A 17,564-nucleotide genomic window follows, 5' to 3' on the forward strand; every position below is an offset into this window, starting at 1 on the left:
AACTCCCACCCACGCCCCACCCCCTGCACACACTGATATCCAACTCTCAGTTGAGAAGAACACAACTTAAGATTTCCATTGGGCCCATAGTAGCTCAGGCGCTAGAGAAGAGCAGGGAGTGAGAAGAGACATGAAGTTCGGGGCGGGGGGGTGAGTCGCTCATCCTCGTGACCCAGAATATCTCCCCCTCCCTGTAATGATGAGCTTGCTTTTCCATAAGGGCTTTCCTTTGATTCAGGGAAGGGGCCAACCAATGAGAGAGGGGCATGTTAGATTATTTTGGGGAAGGGCTCATGCCAGGAGGGTTCACTTTTACTAGGCGCCAAGTATCCCCAGCAACCAGTGTCTCCTGTACCAGCAGAAGCTCCAGAGCTCTCAGCCACTTGCCTGCCTCTGCCGCGTCTCTGCCCACTGAACAGCCATGAGAAGGCAGCTCCGGTCCAGAAGGGCTCCGGCCTTTCCATACGGTTATCGCTACAGACTTGTGAGTCCCAGGGAGCAGAATATTTTGCTGTCCCTTTTTAGTGGGGTGGGTTGGGGGATGTGTAGGTGGTGGCTTAGGGCTGCTTCTCCTTAAGATGGGCAGGAACAGTGAAGTTTAAGGAAGTCCATTGTTTCAAGCTCGAGCAGTGACTCCCAGTACCCCACTGCACCCTAAATTGCTGGATTGAAAGAGGAAGCCCCTCTTCCTGTGCAACAAACATAAGGGAAGGGGAAGATGCCAGAGAATAAGGGGGACTTCTAAAAGTTTTTCGTGGGAGTCTAGAATTTGAACAGACCTTTTGGAGTCTGGGAATAGAGGTTTCATTCCGAGAGCAAGAAATTTAGCCAAGAGAGAAGGGAAGGGGAAGAGGAAATGAAAGGCGCTGCCTACCCAGCTGTCTCAGTCGCTTTGGGTGGTAGCTTCTTAGGAACCCAGCTGCTCTTTTCTAAAGCAGAAATTCCAAACGATGGCTAAAAGCATGGAATCCTAGATAGAAGTTGGGAGCAGTCCTATACATCATCTCTCCAGAACCCCTCATTATGTAAAGGAGGCTGCTGGGGCTCAGAGCACAGGAGTGACTTGCAAGTTACTGGAAGAGCCAAAGTGAGAATGTAAGTTTCCTGACTTCTGATCCTGTGCTCTTTCCATCATATTTGCAGCATGCCACTCCCTAGCCCTCTGATTCTCCACCACCCATTGCCTCCCTGCCTGCCACCCTGCCCTGCCCAACACTCACGCACCCCAACTTCAATGTCACCATTTATCTCCAGGGTGCATTAGAAATTTTTTTGAACCCAAAGTTTCTTTGCGTTTACTTTGCTAGAAATCATGAATATATGCCGCCTGCAGTAGTTTTCTTTGTGGGGAGGTATATTCTGAAATCTCCCCCAGAGAGGGTTGTGATCTGGGCCCCAGGAAGAAACAAAGCTTAATCCATTTTTGGGGGGGAATGTCCACTTATATAACCAGGGAGCTAAGTGGAGACTGTCAACAGACAGCAGAGGCAGACACGAATTCCTCCAACCCCGTATCAACCTGTGGAGGGCTTCTCGTAACTTTCCAGCCACAGTTTGTAGAATCTCTCTTTTGACATCCCCAAAGTCCCTACCAGGTCTCAGAGCAGTCACAGTCTGTAGGGCATACATAACTATTCCTTACTTCGCATCTTTTCTCTATAATGCTGCTAAAGCGTTGTGTATAATTTCAATTATTTGTCAACTGGTTTGGATTTTAAATGCATCAGGGGATCTTGCTCTTTATAGGGGCTACTTGATCAAATTTAAAAAGAAATTATTTGATGCAGTGAATAATCGGGTGCTAATGTCTCTTCGACAATTAACCAACTGTTTGAATGTCTACAGGGTGTTACTCAATGCAGGGCACAAATTTACCTTTCGGGTCATACTGTTTGTTTATATATTTGTTTATATGTTTATATATTTAGAGTGCTCAAAATGGAGCCACCTTCTGCCCTTCAGACTCTTTCCTTTTAGGGCAACACGATGGCCCCAGCACACTCACATACACTATCACATGAGGGCAGTGCCACTTTAGGAAACTGACAAAAACAGACCCTCTCATTACCAAAGGATTCCCTACTGGATTCCGTTAAATAGTTAGTTGCACAAAAGTGCCTCTCTTGTACAATGTGAGGTTCTCCTATACCTGGAAGCAGGGGAGAGGGGAAAAGATATTTGCGGTTCCTGAAGCTCAGGCAGTGTGAGAGCCGTGGGGAAATTAGCTCTGAGAAGGTTAATTCTTCCCGGGAGGGTAAAGCTTTAATGACAAGCCATCTTTAATGGGATTATCGTGAGAGCTCATATCTACAAATAAGATCAGGCTGAGGCCAAAGCCAGCTGCCTCCTTGGTGGACGGCAGGCAAACAGGCAACAAGGAGAGAAAAGGAAGTTTTCCAGAAAATATAAAGGGAATATAAATGTCTCCACGTTGAAATGTTATACTTCAAATTCTCTGAGATTCTCAGTTGCATTAGATTCTCTGGGGGCCGTGATGACTACCCACTACAGTCCAAATGAGTGCTGAGGCCAGAGCAGCAAGCTCTGTGAGAGCATTCCCCCAGAGCTCTGGTTCAGGAGTTTTCAGTCAGGCAGTTATCACTGACGTTTGTTCAGTACCTGCTGGTTACCTAGCTGTGGGCTCCACACTGTGGAGAGCCATCAAGGAGTTAGAAAATATGGACCCTGCCCCCGGGTGCTCAGAATGTCATTCTGGAGGTCAAATGGGTACATATGTTCAAACACAAGGGAAAGAGATTTAAGAACATTTATTAATCCATTCAACATTGAGTGATGAGGTTTATTTTCCTAAGCCTTACTCTGTGAGTCCTTGTCAGAGTTAGAAATCTTTGACTATAAGCACCTCCAGTCTCTTGGGAACACAGAATCTAACACATCGCCGTGCTCCATAAACCACCTCTGCTAAACCGCCTCTAGGCACTTGTGCTCAGTGTGAGAAGCATCACATTGTCCAGGGTATCAGGAAGCATGGTTCTGAGACTGTCAGCTCTATCATGACCTTGCTGAGTGATTTTGGCTAGATCCTGTCCCCTCTCTGGGCCTCACATGGAGAAGTGAATCTTCAAGGTCCCTGTCAGTGCTGATATGGCGCATGACATAAAGCTGTACATTTGAACAAACTAGAGAGCGATTCAAGAGTGCTCATAATCAAGGGCTAGATAGCGCCGGGCAGACTGAATGCTGAGAGTACAGCCTTGTCACGCTGTATCACTTTTACCGATTCTGAACAATCCAGTTTTCTGACCCTCCCCCCCGGCCATGGCAGCCCTTTTAGCTGAGTGTCCTCTAAATGGCCTTTGAGGAATCAGGCAGGGAGGGTGCAGCACACAGCCCCCGGCCTCTATCGTTTGACACATCCAACCGCAACAGGTGCACAGGCCCCGCCACTCTTCAGATTTGGACAGCAGAGAGAAGGGACGGTGGCCTCAGACCCACAAAGAGCAAAGATCCAACCCTCCAGCCCGTGGCTGGGAGGCATTGGAAATACCATTTGGTGAAGTCTGGGTTTTTCTTTTTTGTTGTTGTTTTTTTGTTTGTTTGTTTAAGTTTCTTAGAACCACTCGGAGAAGATTACAGTTTCAGATCTCAAGTAATGGCTGCAATCAGTCAATCAACAAATATGTGCTGAGCATTTACTGCGTGCCCAGACTTCTGACTAGGGTATGGGGTTGGTGGGGGGAAGATGACGTATCAGTTGCCGTGCCAGCCCTCAGGTGGTCTGTCCAACCTGCTTAAGGCAGGAGGAGGTTCCAGTGTGGGCAACAGTCAGAGAAGCAGCAAGTAACGCCCCCATCTCTTGTTTTCTGTTGGGAAGGCAGTCTAAGTTTTGAGGAGGGGTACAGCAGCTGGCCTCTCCTCCTGATGTCTGTCCCAGGCTATTTTTAGCCACAAGTTAGGATGGTGAGGTTGAGCAGCTGAAAGTGTACAGGGTGTTAGGACAAAGCTGGCTTGGACTGAGAATTTGCCATCACGGACACGAGTGTCTAAAACTACTCCATCCTCCAGTGTTGAGCTCAGCTCTGCCCTGACAGGCCAGACAAAGCTAAGCGGGAAGCCAAGGCCCCAGGACAGAGTAATGACATGAGCAGTCCTAGGGAAACAGTCCAAATGCCTGAAGCCGATAATAAGACTTGCACCTCTATGGAAAGAATATTGGGTCAAAATGGGTCATAGAAAGGATATTTCCTGCAAAAGAACAGAGAGAAAGAAATCTGCCTCTTGTAACAACAGGTATGTTTATGGGTAAGTGGACATCTGAAGCATCTCCAAATATTGAGTCGTTTTCCATTTATTTTGGCTGGTGGGATGTGCCATTGGAAATCTTCTTCTCCAAAAAGGGGATTGTGTTTTGTCACTGTTTCAGGATGATCAGGATGAAGTGAATCAGAACTACTTAGCAGATGAAGAGGAAGAAGCAGAAGAAGAGGCTCGGGTGATGGTGGTACCTGATTTGGAGGAGGAGGAGGAGGAAGAAGAGGAGGGGAAAGAAGAAGAGGAAAAGGAAGAGGAAGAGAGTCAGGCTCAGGAAACAGGCAGTGCCTGGTGGCGGAAATGGCAGATCGTGAACGAATACCTGTGGGATCCGGAGAAAAGGATGTCTCTGGCCCGAACAGGTCAGAGTTGGAGTAAGTCCCAGTTGTCCCAATGCCCCAGTCGGGTGTCCTTTGCTTTTGGCTTGGTGTCCAGGACTCCTTTACCATACGTTGGATGGGCTTGTCTGCAAAGTTCTCTAGCACTTCATGTAACAGGATCACTGCCTAGGGAAATTAATGGGCAGATCTCATCAGAACAAACTCCCAAGTGGGTGAACAAACTTGATTGTATAGCTGAAATACACTGGGCTCAATAGCATTTGCAGTGCAGAGAGACAGTAAGAATGAGTTGAAAAAGTGCAGATTTCTTTGAAGCCCCAGCCCTGTCACTTTCTATCTGTAACTTTGGGCTCATCGTTTATTTTCTCTGAGCCTCAGTTTCCTCACCTGCTTAATGAAGGAAACAGTATCTGCCTTACCTCTCTCACAGGATCAGCCTGAGGCTCCAATAAGATGTTAAAATTGTAAAGTACAAAGTACTATGCAGAAGACTATTCCTAAGATACGAGACCCAAGACCCTGCTAACCTGACCAAGGGTTTGTACAGCCTCATCATTTCACCTCGTAATATCAGTGAAGGAGAGCCACGGCTGCCCCTGGCCCCAGCTTGCATGTGCTTTGCAATCGATCCCATGGTGTATAGAGAGAAATGGGTTAAAGGGATCATTTCTAGCAATTTACGGCTGAGTCCCCATATTGCTTGATCAATGGCAGAATCGCGGTCCCCAGCATTTCCTCTTTGTACCACATGCTGCCACCACCTTTACTTCACAGCTTCCCCAGCACGCCTCTCCCAGGGTCCTACTCACCTCTTGAACTATTAATGCTGATCCTTATCAGGAGATTTAGCTTGTGGTAAAATTCACACTCGCCATAGTCTCTGAACATCCCAGGAAAAGAGCAGCCGCTGGTTTGAATTCAGTTAACCCACAGAAGAAAACAATAGATAACTCTATGGATAAAATAAGAGTCCCTCAGTGCCAAGGGTCTAGGTTGCTAAAGTCGATGGTCATGCCTTCTAAAGGCCCCTTTGGCTGAGAATTCCCTCCTTTGTAGTTTATGTTTCTAATTCAGCTCAGTCAGGGTGAAACAGCCAGCCCTGCTGCCTGGAATTAGCAATAGCAGGTGTGGGGCTCTGAACAACACCCACCTCCCTTCACCCCTCTTCAGTTCCCAGCCCCACCCCTGCCCATCCCTCGAACTCTCAACTGGAACAAATGTACCATTCAAGGAACATTCCGACGTTCTGGAAGCTGCAGACAAATGCTGGACACTCACTGGGGCTCCAAAAGGGGGCACAGCTGTTTCTCCCTTGCCTAAAGAGGACTGGAAAAACAGGCCTTGTGAGATGCAAGTGTGATTCTGGGAGAGGGAGCCCTACATTAACCCTTAAACAGCCAGCCATTGGAACTTAACCAGATGAGCTGATCCCAACTGCGCCTGCGGAGAACAATCCATAGGCCAACAAGTGGGGATGAGGGAGGAAGGTTCAAGTGCCCAGGGAAGACATGGCAGTGGGGACACTGCACGGTAGGCCGTATCCAGGCCTCGGGGTAGCGGGTCTAAGGAGAGCCCGGGCTACCCCTGGGCAAAGGGCAAATAGCGATGCTAATGCCTAGGCCGCCACATGCCTTGCTGCCCTCCTGCTTGAGAACTAGGTGCCACTTAAGCACTTACTAACACTGTCCCAGCCTGGACATCAAAATGACCAACATATTCACCCAGCCTATTATTATATTGTGGGCTTTTCCTCTGATAGCTGGGCAACTTCTATTCTTAGGAGCTTTATGTTATTTTATTGGGTACTGACAAGAACTGTATGAGGTAGTAATATTATTATCCCCATTTTACAGATGCAGAAACTGAGGCTTAGAGAGGGTAAGTAACTTATCTAAAGTCACACAGTTAATAAAGTGGCAGTACTGGGATTCAAACCCAGCTTGGATGAACACTGGAGTTCATTCTCTTGCCAGAACATCATGCTGTCTTCATGAACTCTAGCAATGAGCAAGGCCCTGATGGACAGGGCCTTAGGACCTGATGGGGTGTTTTAGTGGAAGGACTGAAGAGTTGGGATCGTGGGTACCTAGTCTATTCAAGATATAATGGTCTATCCAAGCTTGGGTGGGACATTCAGGAGAAAACCCTGGATTACCTAGAGGAGCAGCCCAAGTAAAACTTGGACATTTGGAACAGAAAGGGTTTGGAGGGATCAATGGGTTCAGGTGGGTACAGTGCTTGGTTTTGCCGGGGGCAAGGGGTGGTGTAGCTGAGACAGTTAGCCTATCACAGACTCCAGGGCACAGACTCCTGGGCAAAGCTGAGGGGACTCCTTGCTAGTGCCCTTCTCCCATCTACAGCTTCCTGGCCACACATCCTGGGCAAGAAGGAAGATATCTCCAGGGGAATGTACCCGTATTCTATTGCTTTCCTCTCATCCATGAAACTGAGCCTTCTGGTCCCCCAGGATGGCTCCAGCTGTTGATCGGTTCCCAGGATGGGGATGGGGGTAGAGGGTTGGAGGAGGAGTCACAAGGCACATCCCATCAGGACAGCAGGCGGGCAGCAGCCAAGTATCACAAGCACACGAGGTGCTGCTGTTTCTTCTCCGGGGACTCCAACTGAATCAATGTGTTCATATTCCAGTTCTGCTTTAGTTCATCTTATAAAACATAAAGGTTCACTTCTAGTTAGATTAGTAAGAATTTTTTTCTCCTTTTCCCTACTCCTTTTTTTCTATTTTTTTTTGGTTCATTTTATTTGGTTCATGGTTCAACTTAAAATTTAATATTTAATTAATAATTAAAATGAATATCTACTTATAAAAAATTAATATTTGGATTTGGTTTGGGGTACAGCAAAGTTATGTGGTTTGTTCCAGTTTCTGGTTCATGATTCAGTTCAAATCTGTAGCTCCGACATCATGTCACTGCTGTGAGTGGAGCTAGATATTATTTTCTGAGAGAGCCCCAAGGAGGACTTGAAAGAGCTTCTCAGCAGCAATCTCATGCTCATTCACTCATTCTGTGCTGCCTAATCCTGGGGCAAACCTAGTGCTAATCCAGCCCACAGAGGAAGAATTCACACAACTGTGCTTCTGGTCCTATGGCAATAATAATATTAATAATAACAATGATGAAGACTGCCACTTACAGAGCACTTAGTATATGCCAGGCTCTGTGCTGTGCTATTTATATGCATTATTCAATGTTAAGAAGTAAGTACTATTATTATCCTCATCTTACAGATGAGGAAATTGAGGCCCAGAGAGGTAAATACCATGTCTAAGATTAAACAGTTAGGAAGTGGTAGAGTCAGCACAGGATGTAAGGAAAGGCTGAATTTCAAATAGTGTTAGGGATATTGATCAGAATATGAGGTAAGTGCTGAACTTATCCCCATTTTACCTGTGAGAAGTCGGGGGTGCCAGGAGGTTCTATAACTTATAGCTCACAGGCTGAGCTCACAGGTAGCAGGTGTCAGTAATTAAGTACAGTTTGCCCCTCTTCCCTTCCCCATCCTGCGTTAGTGTTCTTTTTGAAAAGCAGAGTCACTTAGAGTTTTGCCAAAGATAAAGAAGATTTGAAATACGTAAAGTGAAACCTCACTTTGCCTTCATTAGAGGCACACCCAGTGGAAACGAATCAAAGGTTTGAATTATAGGCTATGTGAAAAGAAATGCTGTTTTCATCACTTGCAAATACATATAATCACTGGAACCAAGCTGCTAGGACTCTTTAGGGCACCTACTTTAATGAATAGCGAAGAATGATTTGTACTTAGGACATCAACCATTGCCCAGAGGACTCCCAAGCAATTTGCCCTCTGCAGTACTTTAAACTCCACGCCCCTGTAATCTCGTTCACGGTCATCATTTGCTCAGCAAGCCCTTCCATCGGAGATGCTGTAAAGGTAAACTGCAATCAGACCTCTGACGCAATTCTCACCAATTTCAAATTGGTGAAACCTGAATAAGCAAGGACATACTGAATCTGGGGAATTAAACAAAAAGCCATGTCACGTGTTTGGGTTGGTTCTGGTTCATGAGTTCAAATGCAGAGGCAGGGCTTGTTGGCCAGCACTGACCACCCTCATCTGTGATTGTTCTGCAGGCCTGATCTTAGTCATTTACTTCTTCTTCTATGCTTCCCTGGCCGCTGTGATCACCCTCTGCATGTACACGCTATTTCTGACCATCAGTCCTTACATGCCGACCTTCACTGAGAGGGTGAAGCCTCCTGGTGAGTGCCCAAATACCCTGTGCTCTCAGAATTTGCTGGACAGAAATCTGCTTGCACAGCATGTTCAGCTCCAATTAACTTTGGCTCTTCCCGGTAATGACTTAGGGATTCAATTATTAAGAGTAAAAGTAAAATGGTACTTAGCAAATTATGGTCCTTTTCATTTTGATTGCCTGGGGGGAAATGGTTTCATGGGAATCGATACAAAAAAAGTATCCCAAGAATGGGTTAATATATCCAAGACCTGTTTTCATTGCCAGGAGTTATGATCAGACCCTTCGCCCATAGCCTTAACTTCAACTTCAACGTTTCTGAACCTGACACTTGGCAGCATTATGTGATTAGTCTAAATGGCTTTCTCCAGGGTAAGTTCCTCTGAATGGTGAGAATCTCTTTGGAAAGGTGATGGGTGGGAACTCAAAATTCAAAATTCACTTGGCTCAGAAATCCCAGTCTTACTAGCACTGCCCATTCTGGTTTTTCCTTACCATGCATCCCCCTCAGCACCTGCAGATACAATCAAAACTGCTGTGGTTTGTGATTGTATGTTGCCTTGAAAGCATATAAGCCAGTAAGATGATAAGTTCATTGGGGCAGAGAACTTGTTTTCTCTTCCTGAACACCCTATAGCACCTAGTTATGTCCTGGGCACATCCAGATGGCTCAATAATGATCAATTATAAAAGATAATTCGGGGGCTTCCCTGGTGGCACAGTGGTTGGGAGTCCACCTGCCGATGCAGGGGACGGGGGTTCGTGCCCCGGTCCGGGAGGATCCCACATGCTGTGGAGCTGCTGGGCCCATGGGCCATGGCCACTGGCCTGCGCGTCCGGAGCCTGTGCTCCACGGTGGGAGAGGCCACAGCAGTGAGAGGCCCGCATACCGCAAAAAAAAAAAAAAAAAAAAAGATAATTCTGGGGGAGGTAGTGGTGAGAAAAGAAGAGTGTTCTCCAGAACAGGAAGATTCTTGCCTCCTATGTTTTCTCAAGGTAAGAGAATTCATTTCTTGGAGATGATCCATCTTAAAGGAGGAGAAAAAGTGTCTTCATTTAAATAGCAGTCCAAAAGGGAGTTAGAGGAAGAATCTCTGGGTGGCACTCACTCCAACATTTTGATAGCAAGTGTTTTCTATAGCGTCATCAGATACATTTTCAGGGGTGAACGAATGGCTTTCTGAGAAGCCCTTACACAGGGTGAAAACTGAGGTAGCAGCTTGGTTAAGGTTAAACACAGAGCACACAGTCTCTGTATTTATTCAGCTGTCAAAGAGGAGGCCCCATGGGTTTACTGCACCTATTATTTGTGGAAAAAAAGCCAGGTTTGGTTTCCCTGGCCTGGCTGAAGTGGGGTGATGGGGGTGGCCAACAGAATGTGCACTGAATTAAGAGGATTCTCTTATGTGATAGGAAATGTTATTTAAATGTGTAAATGTTGTCACTGAACTTTAACCCTGCATAGCAGAGTCTATCATCCCCATTGGGGGAACTAAGGCTCAGAAAGGAGGAGAAATGTGATCAAAGTCTCCCAGTAGCAGTAGTGTTTAAATTTAAACCCTTGTTTCTGTTCTCGACACCCTTGCTACTCAAAATGTGACCCAGGTACCAGCAGCATCAGCATCACTTGGGAGTTTGTTGGAAAGGCAGAATCTCAGGCTCCAGAGACCTGCTGAATGGGGATCCGCAGGTGATCTGTATGTCCATTAAAGCTCGAGAAGTTCTGCTTTTCATAATTCTTTGTTGCTGCCATATGACCAGGAGTTAGAAACTCAGCTTTGTATTGGTAATGCTCAGTGTCATCTTGCTTAAGTCTGAGCTTCAGATTCCTCACCTGTAAAATTAGAGGGGCTGGGTTCTTTTTGAATCCACGTAGTTCCACTTTTGGCTCCCCAAAATGTTTTGGGCATCATAGGCAGCACAATATCTTCTTTTCTTTCAAAATGTTTGTGAGCTATTGCAAATGTACTGCCAGAATCTCTGCTGAGGAAATTCCTCTGAGAAGGTAGTAGATTCAGAAATATCAATTCTGACCTGATGACACAGGTGGGGAACATTAGGAAAAGCATTGGGTTTTTTACTACCTAAGTGTAGATAATATGCCCTGTTAAAAAGGAACACATCTCTGAAATAGACATCCCAGAGTATCAATTTCATTCCCATGAGGACAGGGATTTTGCAATAAGGGTCACGTCCATGTCACAGTATTTTTAATGGAACTACCTCAAGAGAAACAAGGAGCACATGATTAGAGCTTCTATTTAGAAAGTTGTTATTTGAACATAGTTTACTCTAAAAAGAGAGAGAGAGAGAGAGAGATTAAAACAAAACCTTGAATTGAATGTAGCTTTGTCAAAGGACAAATAAAGGCTTAGCCATAATTAGAATAGATTTAAAATTCCCAGTTACGTTTGGAGTTTCAACGCTGGTGGATTGTAGGTGCACAATCTCCTCTAAAAAACTGAGCTACTTGGAACATGAATGCATGGGGGCTGGATCTAACAGGACTAACTGGATTCCATCATTTAGAACCAAACTGGAAATAATGCAGTAATTTCTAAAGCCCAGTTCTCTGGCATCTAGTAGCCCAAAGAGTCAGCTCACAGATAGCCCTTTTCAGCTCTCTCCCTGATATATGTTCCTTGGGCACATGTTAAATTCCATCCAGTGTAAAGGGACACTAACTCTGAGTGCCTCAGGTCTCAGTAGACAAGATCTCACCCCCTCACCCTCTCAGTGGAGACCCTATGGTTGTCATTGTTTTCTGTCTTTCAACCTAAGCTTCTATTTTGCAGTGCTAACTTCCCTCTGTAAAGAATGAGGAGCTGGTTTATCTCCTCCTCTTTGTCCTCCCCCTTCCTCCCGTCCCACAACACACACTCTTCACTGTCTTGCATCGGGTGCCTCTCATTGACCTCAAAGAGAGATGTTTCCCTAGGCTGAACTTAAAGATATTTAACCCAGGGGCTTTGCCTCCTTATATATGCCATGCCTCGATATGATTCAATCCTTCTTCCAAAATCCATCTACTATTTTGCCTATTCCTCTCCCAGAAGTAGGAAAGGCAGCCCTCCAAGTTTACAATCTACCATATCAGAAAAGAAATAATGAAAAATAGAGAAAAGTTATAAAGCGATAAACATACAATCCAGAGACAGATATCGAAGAAGTTCAAGGGAATGAAAAGCAAGGGGACAAGCAATCAAAGTGGGCTGAGGGGACCAGCCCAGAAGGCTTCTTGGAGGTATGTTGCTGATGAAGGGCCTTGGGCACCTGATGCCACATCACAGGCCCTAGGACAAACTGAGTGGGCTTTCAGAGGAGCACAAGCAAGTTCCTGGAGAAAGGAAACTAGGGAAGAGAACTACTGAAAACATGGCCTTCCTCTGTAGTACCTATCTAACATGACCCTTTGCCGCCCACACTTTAGGTTATAACGACAGTCTTCAAGAGGAAATGAACGTAGATTGCCCCCCGGGCCAATACTTCATCCAAGATGGTGATGAGGATGAGGACAAGAAGGCCTGCCAATTTAAGCGCTCCTTCCTGAAGAACTGCTCTGGCCTGGAGGACCCTACTTTTGGCTACTCTACTGGACAGCCCTGCATCCTTCTAAAGATGAACCGGGTATATTGGCCCTTGTCACTCTGTCTATGATAAGTGGATGAGTTGGGTAGGAAGGCTCTGGCTGCTACATTTCTCTTGGGCTCTGTCTTCATACACTGTAAGTTTGGCCATTTTTACCAAGAGCATCACTAATACAAACAACCAGACAAACCTACCAAGCAATAATTCCTTTTCTCCCTGAACACTTTCTATTTTGATTCTTCTCCAGCACCCCTAAACCTTTGATGCTCTGTCAGGAATGAGATCTTGAGCTGTTTGGAACAGGGGACTGACATGGGGGTGGCATGGGGGACAATTCTTATTTATTTATTTTATTATTTAAAAAAATTTTTTTTTTGCGGTACGCGGGCCTCTCACTGTTGTGGCCTCTCCCATTGCGGAGCACAGGCTCCGGACGCGCAGGCTCAGCGGCCATGGCTCACGGGCCCAGCCGCTCCGCGGCATGTGGGATCTTCCTGGACTGGGGCACAAACCCGTGTCCCCTGCACCGGCAGGCGGACTCTCAACCACTGCGCCACCAGGGAAGCCTGGGACAATTCCTATATCACAAGAAATGCATTTTCCTTCTCTCCTGCCATGCCTCAGGTGCGGCAGAGCCTTACCAGGCACACTCCTCTTGACCCAGTACATTCTTTGCATTTTCAGGGTAATCCTGCTGCAGTTACCATTGTATGAATATCAGGCACAAATAAAATAAGAAGTAAGCTGAGCTGAGCAGCTCAGAAGATACTTTGCATTTTCTGCTTTCTGTAACATTTCCGAGAGGGCAAAATAGATCATGTTTATGCCTAAAGAAAGGACAACTCAAGGGGGATTTAGAAAAGCCATATTTTTACTGTCAATCTGTTTTGGTTTTTGTTTTTTAAAAAAACGCTGGTTTTCTTTTGCTAGATTGTTGGCTTTCGTCCTGAGCCTGGAGACCCTGTGAAGGTTTCCTGCAAAGTTCAGGTAAAGTGCCTTTTGAGTAAGTACTGTTAGCACGTCTGTTTCATGCAAAAGGGTGGGTCATCCCTTCCAAGGGCTTTACCGTGGATGGTTGCCTAAGGGTTAGGGAAAGGTTTAATCTTTTCATAACTACACCTCCATTTATACCTTCAGGCCTCCCTGTTTCCAGAAAGCATTCCATTCATGTGTATTCGTGTGTGTAGTGTTTGTGTGTGTGTGTGCTGATTTATACCTGTGAAAGCCAAAGACTGAACCTCAGCTAAGAGCCACAGCAGGAAACAACAATGTGCCAAGTCATTAACGGAAATTCTGTTTACACTTTTGCTCTAATTACTTGTTTCTTTGAACTAAACAAGCAGCTTTCATTAGAGTCATTAGTCCCTGCTTTTAAAACTGATTTCACAAAAGAAAAGCAAGGGAATGATATCACAAAAGTGAGGTAGTGTTTGTGGAAAGACAGGCTCTGATCTGTTTCTTAACTTGGGTGGAGGTCTTCAGGGGTCAATTTTCTTCTTCTTCTTTAAATCGTGTGTGTGTGTGTGTGTGTGTGTGTGTGTGTGTGTGTGTGTAGCCTCCATACTCTTTGACATATTTTACAATATAACATATATAGCAATACAAAAATAAATAAATAAATAAAACTGATTTCACTTTTTGCAGCAATGACCAGTGGCACTGGGTGTTGCAATAACAAATGACTACAAGGGAAGTATAAACAGAACTCCATTAATATGCTAATTAACTGTCCTTCAAGGGACCATTAACTTCTATCTCATCTGTGCCAATTAGCTCCTTTGTAGGAAAAAGCCTACAAAGATCTTGGGTTTGCTGGGGTTTGCTTCTTAAAGTTGGCAGTAGCTCCCTCCTGTTTGGTAACACCTACTACACCCCCAGTCCTGGACGGTTGTCTTGCAAATGTGTGAAGCCGGGTAACCCCATTCTCAGTACCAGAAATGCTGCTCAAAACTCCAGTCTTGATCGTGGCAGATCAGAAAGCAGCAAAAGGCAGCATTTATTCAGTCAATAGTTCACATTCAGCAAGAATTTATGGATCACTTATTAAGTACCAGGTACTTTGCTAGGTGTTGGGGGTGCCAAGATAAATATGATTCCATCTCTGAAATCAGGGCCATCAAGTAATACAGGTGCTATGAAAGGTGCAGTGTGGGGCTTCCCTGGTGGCGCAGTGGTTGAGAGTCCGCCTGCCGATGCAGGGGACACGGGTTTGTGCCCTGGTCCGGGAGGATCCCACATGCTGCGGAGCAGCTGGGCCTGTGAGCCATGGCCGCTGAGCCTGCGTGTCCGGAGTCTGTGCTCCGCAACGGGAAAGGCCACAGCAGTGAGAGGCTCGCGTACCGCAAAAAAAAAAAAAAAAAGGTGCAGTCAGGACATTAAAGAGGGAAAGGTTAGTTCCACATGAGAGGTGGTGACACTGAAGTTGAGCTTTGAAAGGTCAGGCAGTGCTTGCTAGGTGAACAAGGTAGGAAGGACATTCATTCTGGTCACATATATGTGAGCATGTATAAACATACACACGTGAGGTGTGACTGCAAACTGGTGGAACTGATTCCACACACCATTCACAAAAAAATGAATTTCATTACTTTTTACAAGAATATATAAATAAACCATAAAGATGAACTCAGTCTTAAACCAGCATATTAATTGGATTGAGTCCTGCTTATAGTTCCCTAGTGGAAGCCATTCATTTTTCAGCTTACGGGGAACCTTGCTGAGAACTGTCCTTTAAAAAAAAAAAAAAGAAACACTGAGTCATTATACATTGTATAATAATCAACACTGGTCAAATCCACACCCACTTGTGGAAATCAAGCATGATGAGGTAATTATTAGAATAAATTAAGGAGAGCTCGGTTTATACTAAGAGCCATTATACTATATCGATAGAAGTAATCACATGACCCGAGTGAGTGATTTGCTAGTAGTGATGCACTATTTGCCCCCTAGTAACCTCTAGACCTCTGCTATTTAGGGCAAGCCTAACGCATAGGCAGAATGGGCAGTCCCCTACCTGACATGATATGATGAGGGTAGACTTGTTTATTTAATCATTTCCCCCCTTGCTTATCCTCCTGACCCCACCTCCTGTAATTAAGCACCTCAGAGAATGTGGTCAGAGACGTGCATTTAGGTGAGCCAACTACAGGCTGTGTCCCTATGCATCAGGTCCCTGTGCACTGGGTCTGACTTCAACCAGAAATGAGCACACCATGTGCACGTTGTTGTGGAGTGGGATTTACTAGGCATGTTCCAACTTACACCTGCCTCAGCTCCAAAGTCCAAGACTGGGTACCAGGACCAGTGTGATTCTTTGGAGAGGTGCTGGCATGGTAGGCCCTCTTGCCAGAGCAACACTGGGTACTGCAAGCCCTTTGGAGCCCTTCTGCCTGGGTCCCCTAGGAGCCAGCATAGAGCCATACTGAGAACCTTCAGCCTCTGTGGTCTGGGCCTTCTATTCAGTGTTCTTTGCACTGAAAAGCCAAAGCACAGTCTCTCCCTGGAAACACTCCTCTGGGGATAAGTCTGGGCTGAGCTATGCCCCATTCTGCTTTCGTGGTCTTCCTGAGACAGTTGTGGGTCACACAGTGATTTCACCTGGGACACAAGCCCCTTTAGCTCAGGCTCCAACTCACTGAATGACCCAGCACCTGATATGTACTTGCTTTTACTTACAGAGAGGTGATGAAAACGACATCCGATCCATCAATTACTACCCAGAGTCGGCTTCTTTTGACCTCCGTTACTACCCTTACTATGGCAAACTGACTCACGTAAGTCTGTATTCCCTTCAGTCTTTGCTGTCAGAAAGGGCTCAGAGACAAAGGAAGGGCTGGCTGGGATCTATGAGAATTAGGGAGCAGCAGGTCGTAGCAAAGGGGTGAATAGCTGCTGGCCCAGACTAGGAGTTCCCTCTACCAATTCCTATCCCAACCACTCCTTTCCAAATCTGGAGGAATCTCAGACACGGTCTGGCCTAACTCCTTCAGTTTACAGATGGAGAGATTAGGGTTCAGAGAGAGGAAGTGACTTGCCCAAGGTCACATAGCTAATTAGTGGCAGAGCCAGGAGCAGACAAATCACTTGCCATTGCACTAAATTATGCCCAAATAATCACTTTCCTGTTTCTCCCACTTAGAGCCTTGGGGCAGTGAAAACTTCATCTCCAGCACGGAGACTTGATAAATACTAGTTCTGGTTTGATTCATGGTCTGATATCTAGAAAATCATATCACGCTGAGCTAGAATTGGTTTTCCCCAGAGGACAATCAGACAACTGACACTGACTTATGAGAGAAATATGTCATTTCTCCACTGTCCCAGGGCAGAGAGAGCATGTCAGTTGATTTAACCATTTGTGACTTGGCATCATGGGATTTACTCAGTTCCTTTTGTGGAGGTTGTTCCATCCTCCTGCACTGATTATCTGATCACTTCCATCCTATTGCCCTCCCCTACATACCCTCCCCTCCTCACACTTAGAGTTCATTGTTCTTCCACCTACAGGTTAACTACACCTCCCCGCTGGTGGCAATGCACTTTACAGATGTAGTGAAGAACCAAGCGGTGCCTGTGCAGTGCCAACTGAAGGGCAAAGGCATCATAAATGATGTCATCAATGATCGTTTTGTGGGTAGGGTAATCTTTACTCTGAACATAGAAACCTAAGAACTTCAGGGGGCCACTCCCACCAGTTCTGTTTCTGTTTTATTTCATGTTACCCTGGTAGCACCTGAATTCTTTTTCTTCAATTGGGACACAGCCAAGTGGACACCTGAGACAGCAGATCATCTTTCCTTGCCTTTGGCATATGTTCGAAATGGCATTGTGGGAGCTATTTGATTTTTAAAGGTAGTCTCTCCTGATGACAAATAGCTTATATTAATTTCCTTTTCTCCCACTTAAAACTAAAACCCATTCTTGCTGCTAGAAGTCTCATTGTAGTGTAACATAGTATCTGATAAAATTCACAATAGCCATGAAGGAGGATTTCCGTAATGATTATAAATTCATCATGTTTTCTAAAAATTTGTTGTTTTTAGAGGTAAGATTCCTCCCAACCAGGCTGATAACTAACCATTTTTGTTAACCTGCCTGGCAAGGTCCTTCCCTGAGAATCACCAACC

The 17,564-nt window shown here is 45.6% G+C and overlaps 1 protein-coding gene across 2 annotated transcripts; it reads left to right on the top strand.

Annotated features, from left to right (window-relative positions):
- Positions 1–419: 419 nt before the first annotated feature.
- ATP1B4 (ATPase Na+/K+ transporting family member beta 4) lies at positions 420–17,204 on the top strand. Of its 2 annotated transcripts, none has more exons than XM_065900753.1 (8): positions 420–484; positions 4,385–4,646; positions 8,726–8,854; positions 9,115–9,219; positions 12,278–12,474; positions 13,366–13,422; positions 16,116–16,211; positions 16,945–17,204. In XM_065900753.1, exons 1-8 carry the CDS (start codon positions 422–424, stop codon positions 17,104–17,106), a joined length of 1,071 nt encoding a protein of 356 aa, XP_065756825.1. In that variant the 5' UTR covers positions 420–421; the 3' UTR covers positions 17,107–17,204. The 2 variants fall into 2 exon arrangements, with proteins under 2 accessions (XP_065756825.1, XP_065756826.1); XM_065900754.1 differs by having other exon boundaries at positions 4,385–4,634.
- Positions 17,205–17,564: the final 360 nt, after the last annotated feature.

Source organism: Phocoena phocoena, chromosome X (genome assembly GCF_963924675.1).
Source record: "Phocoena phocoena chromosome X, mPhoPho1.1, whole genome shotgun sequence".
In the NCBI taxonomy this organism is placed as follows: domain Eukaryota; kingdom Metazoa; phylum Chordata; class Mammalia; order Artiodactyla; family Phocoenidae; genus Phocoena; species Phocoena phocoena.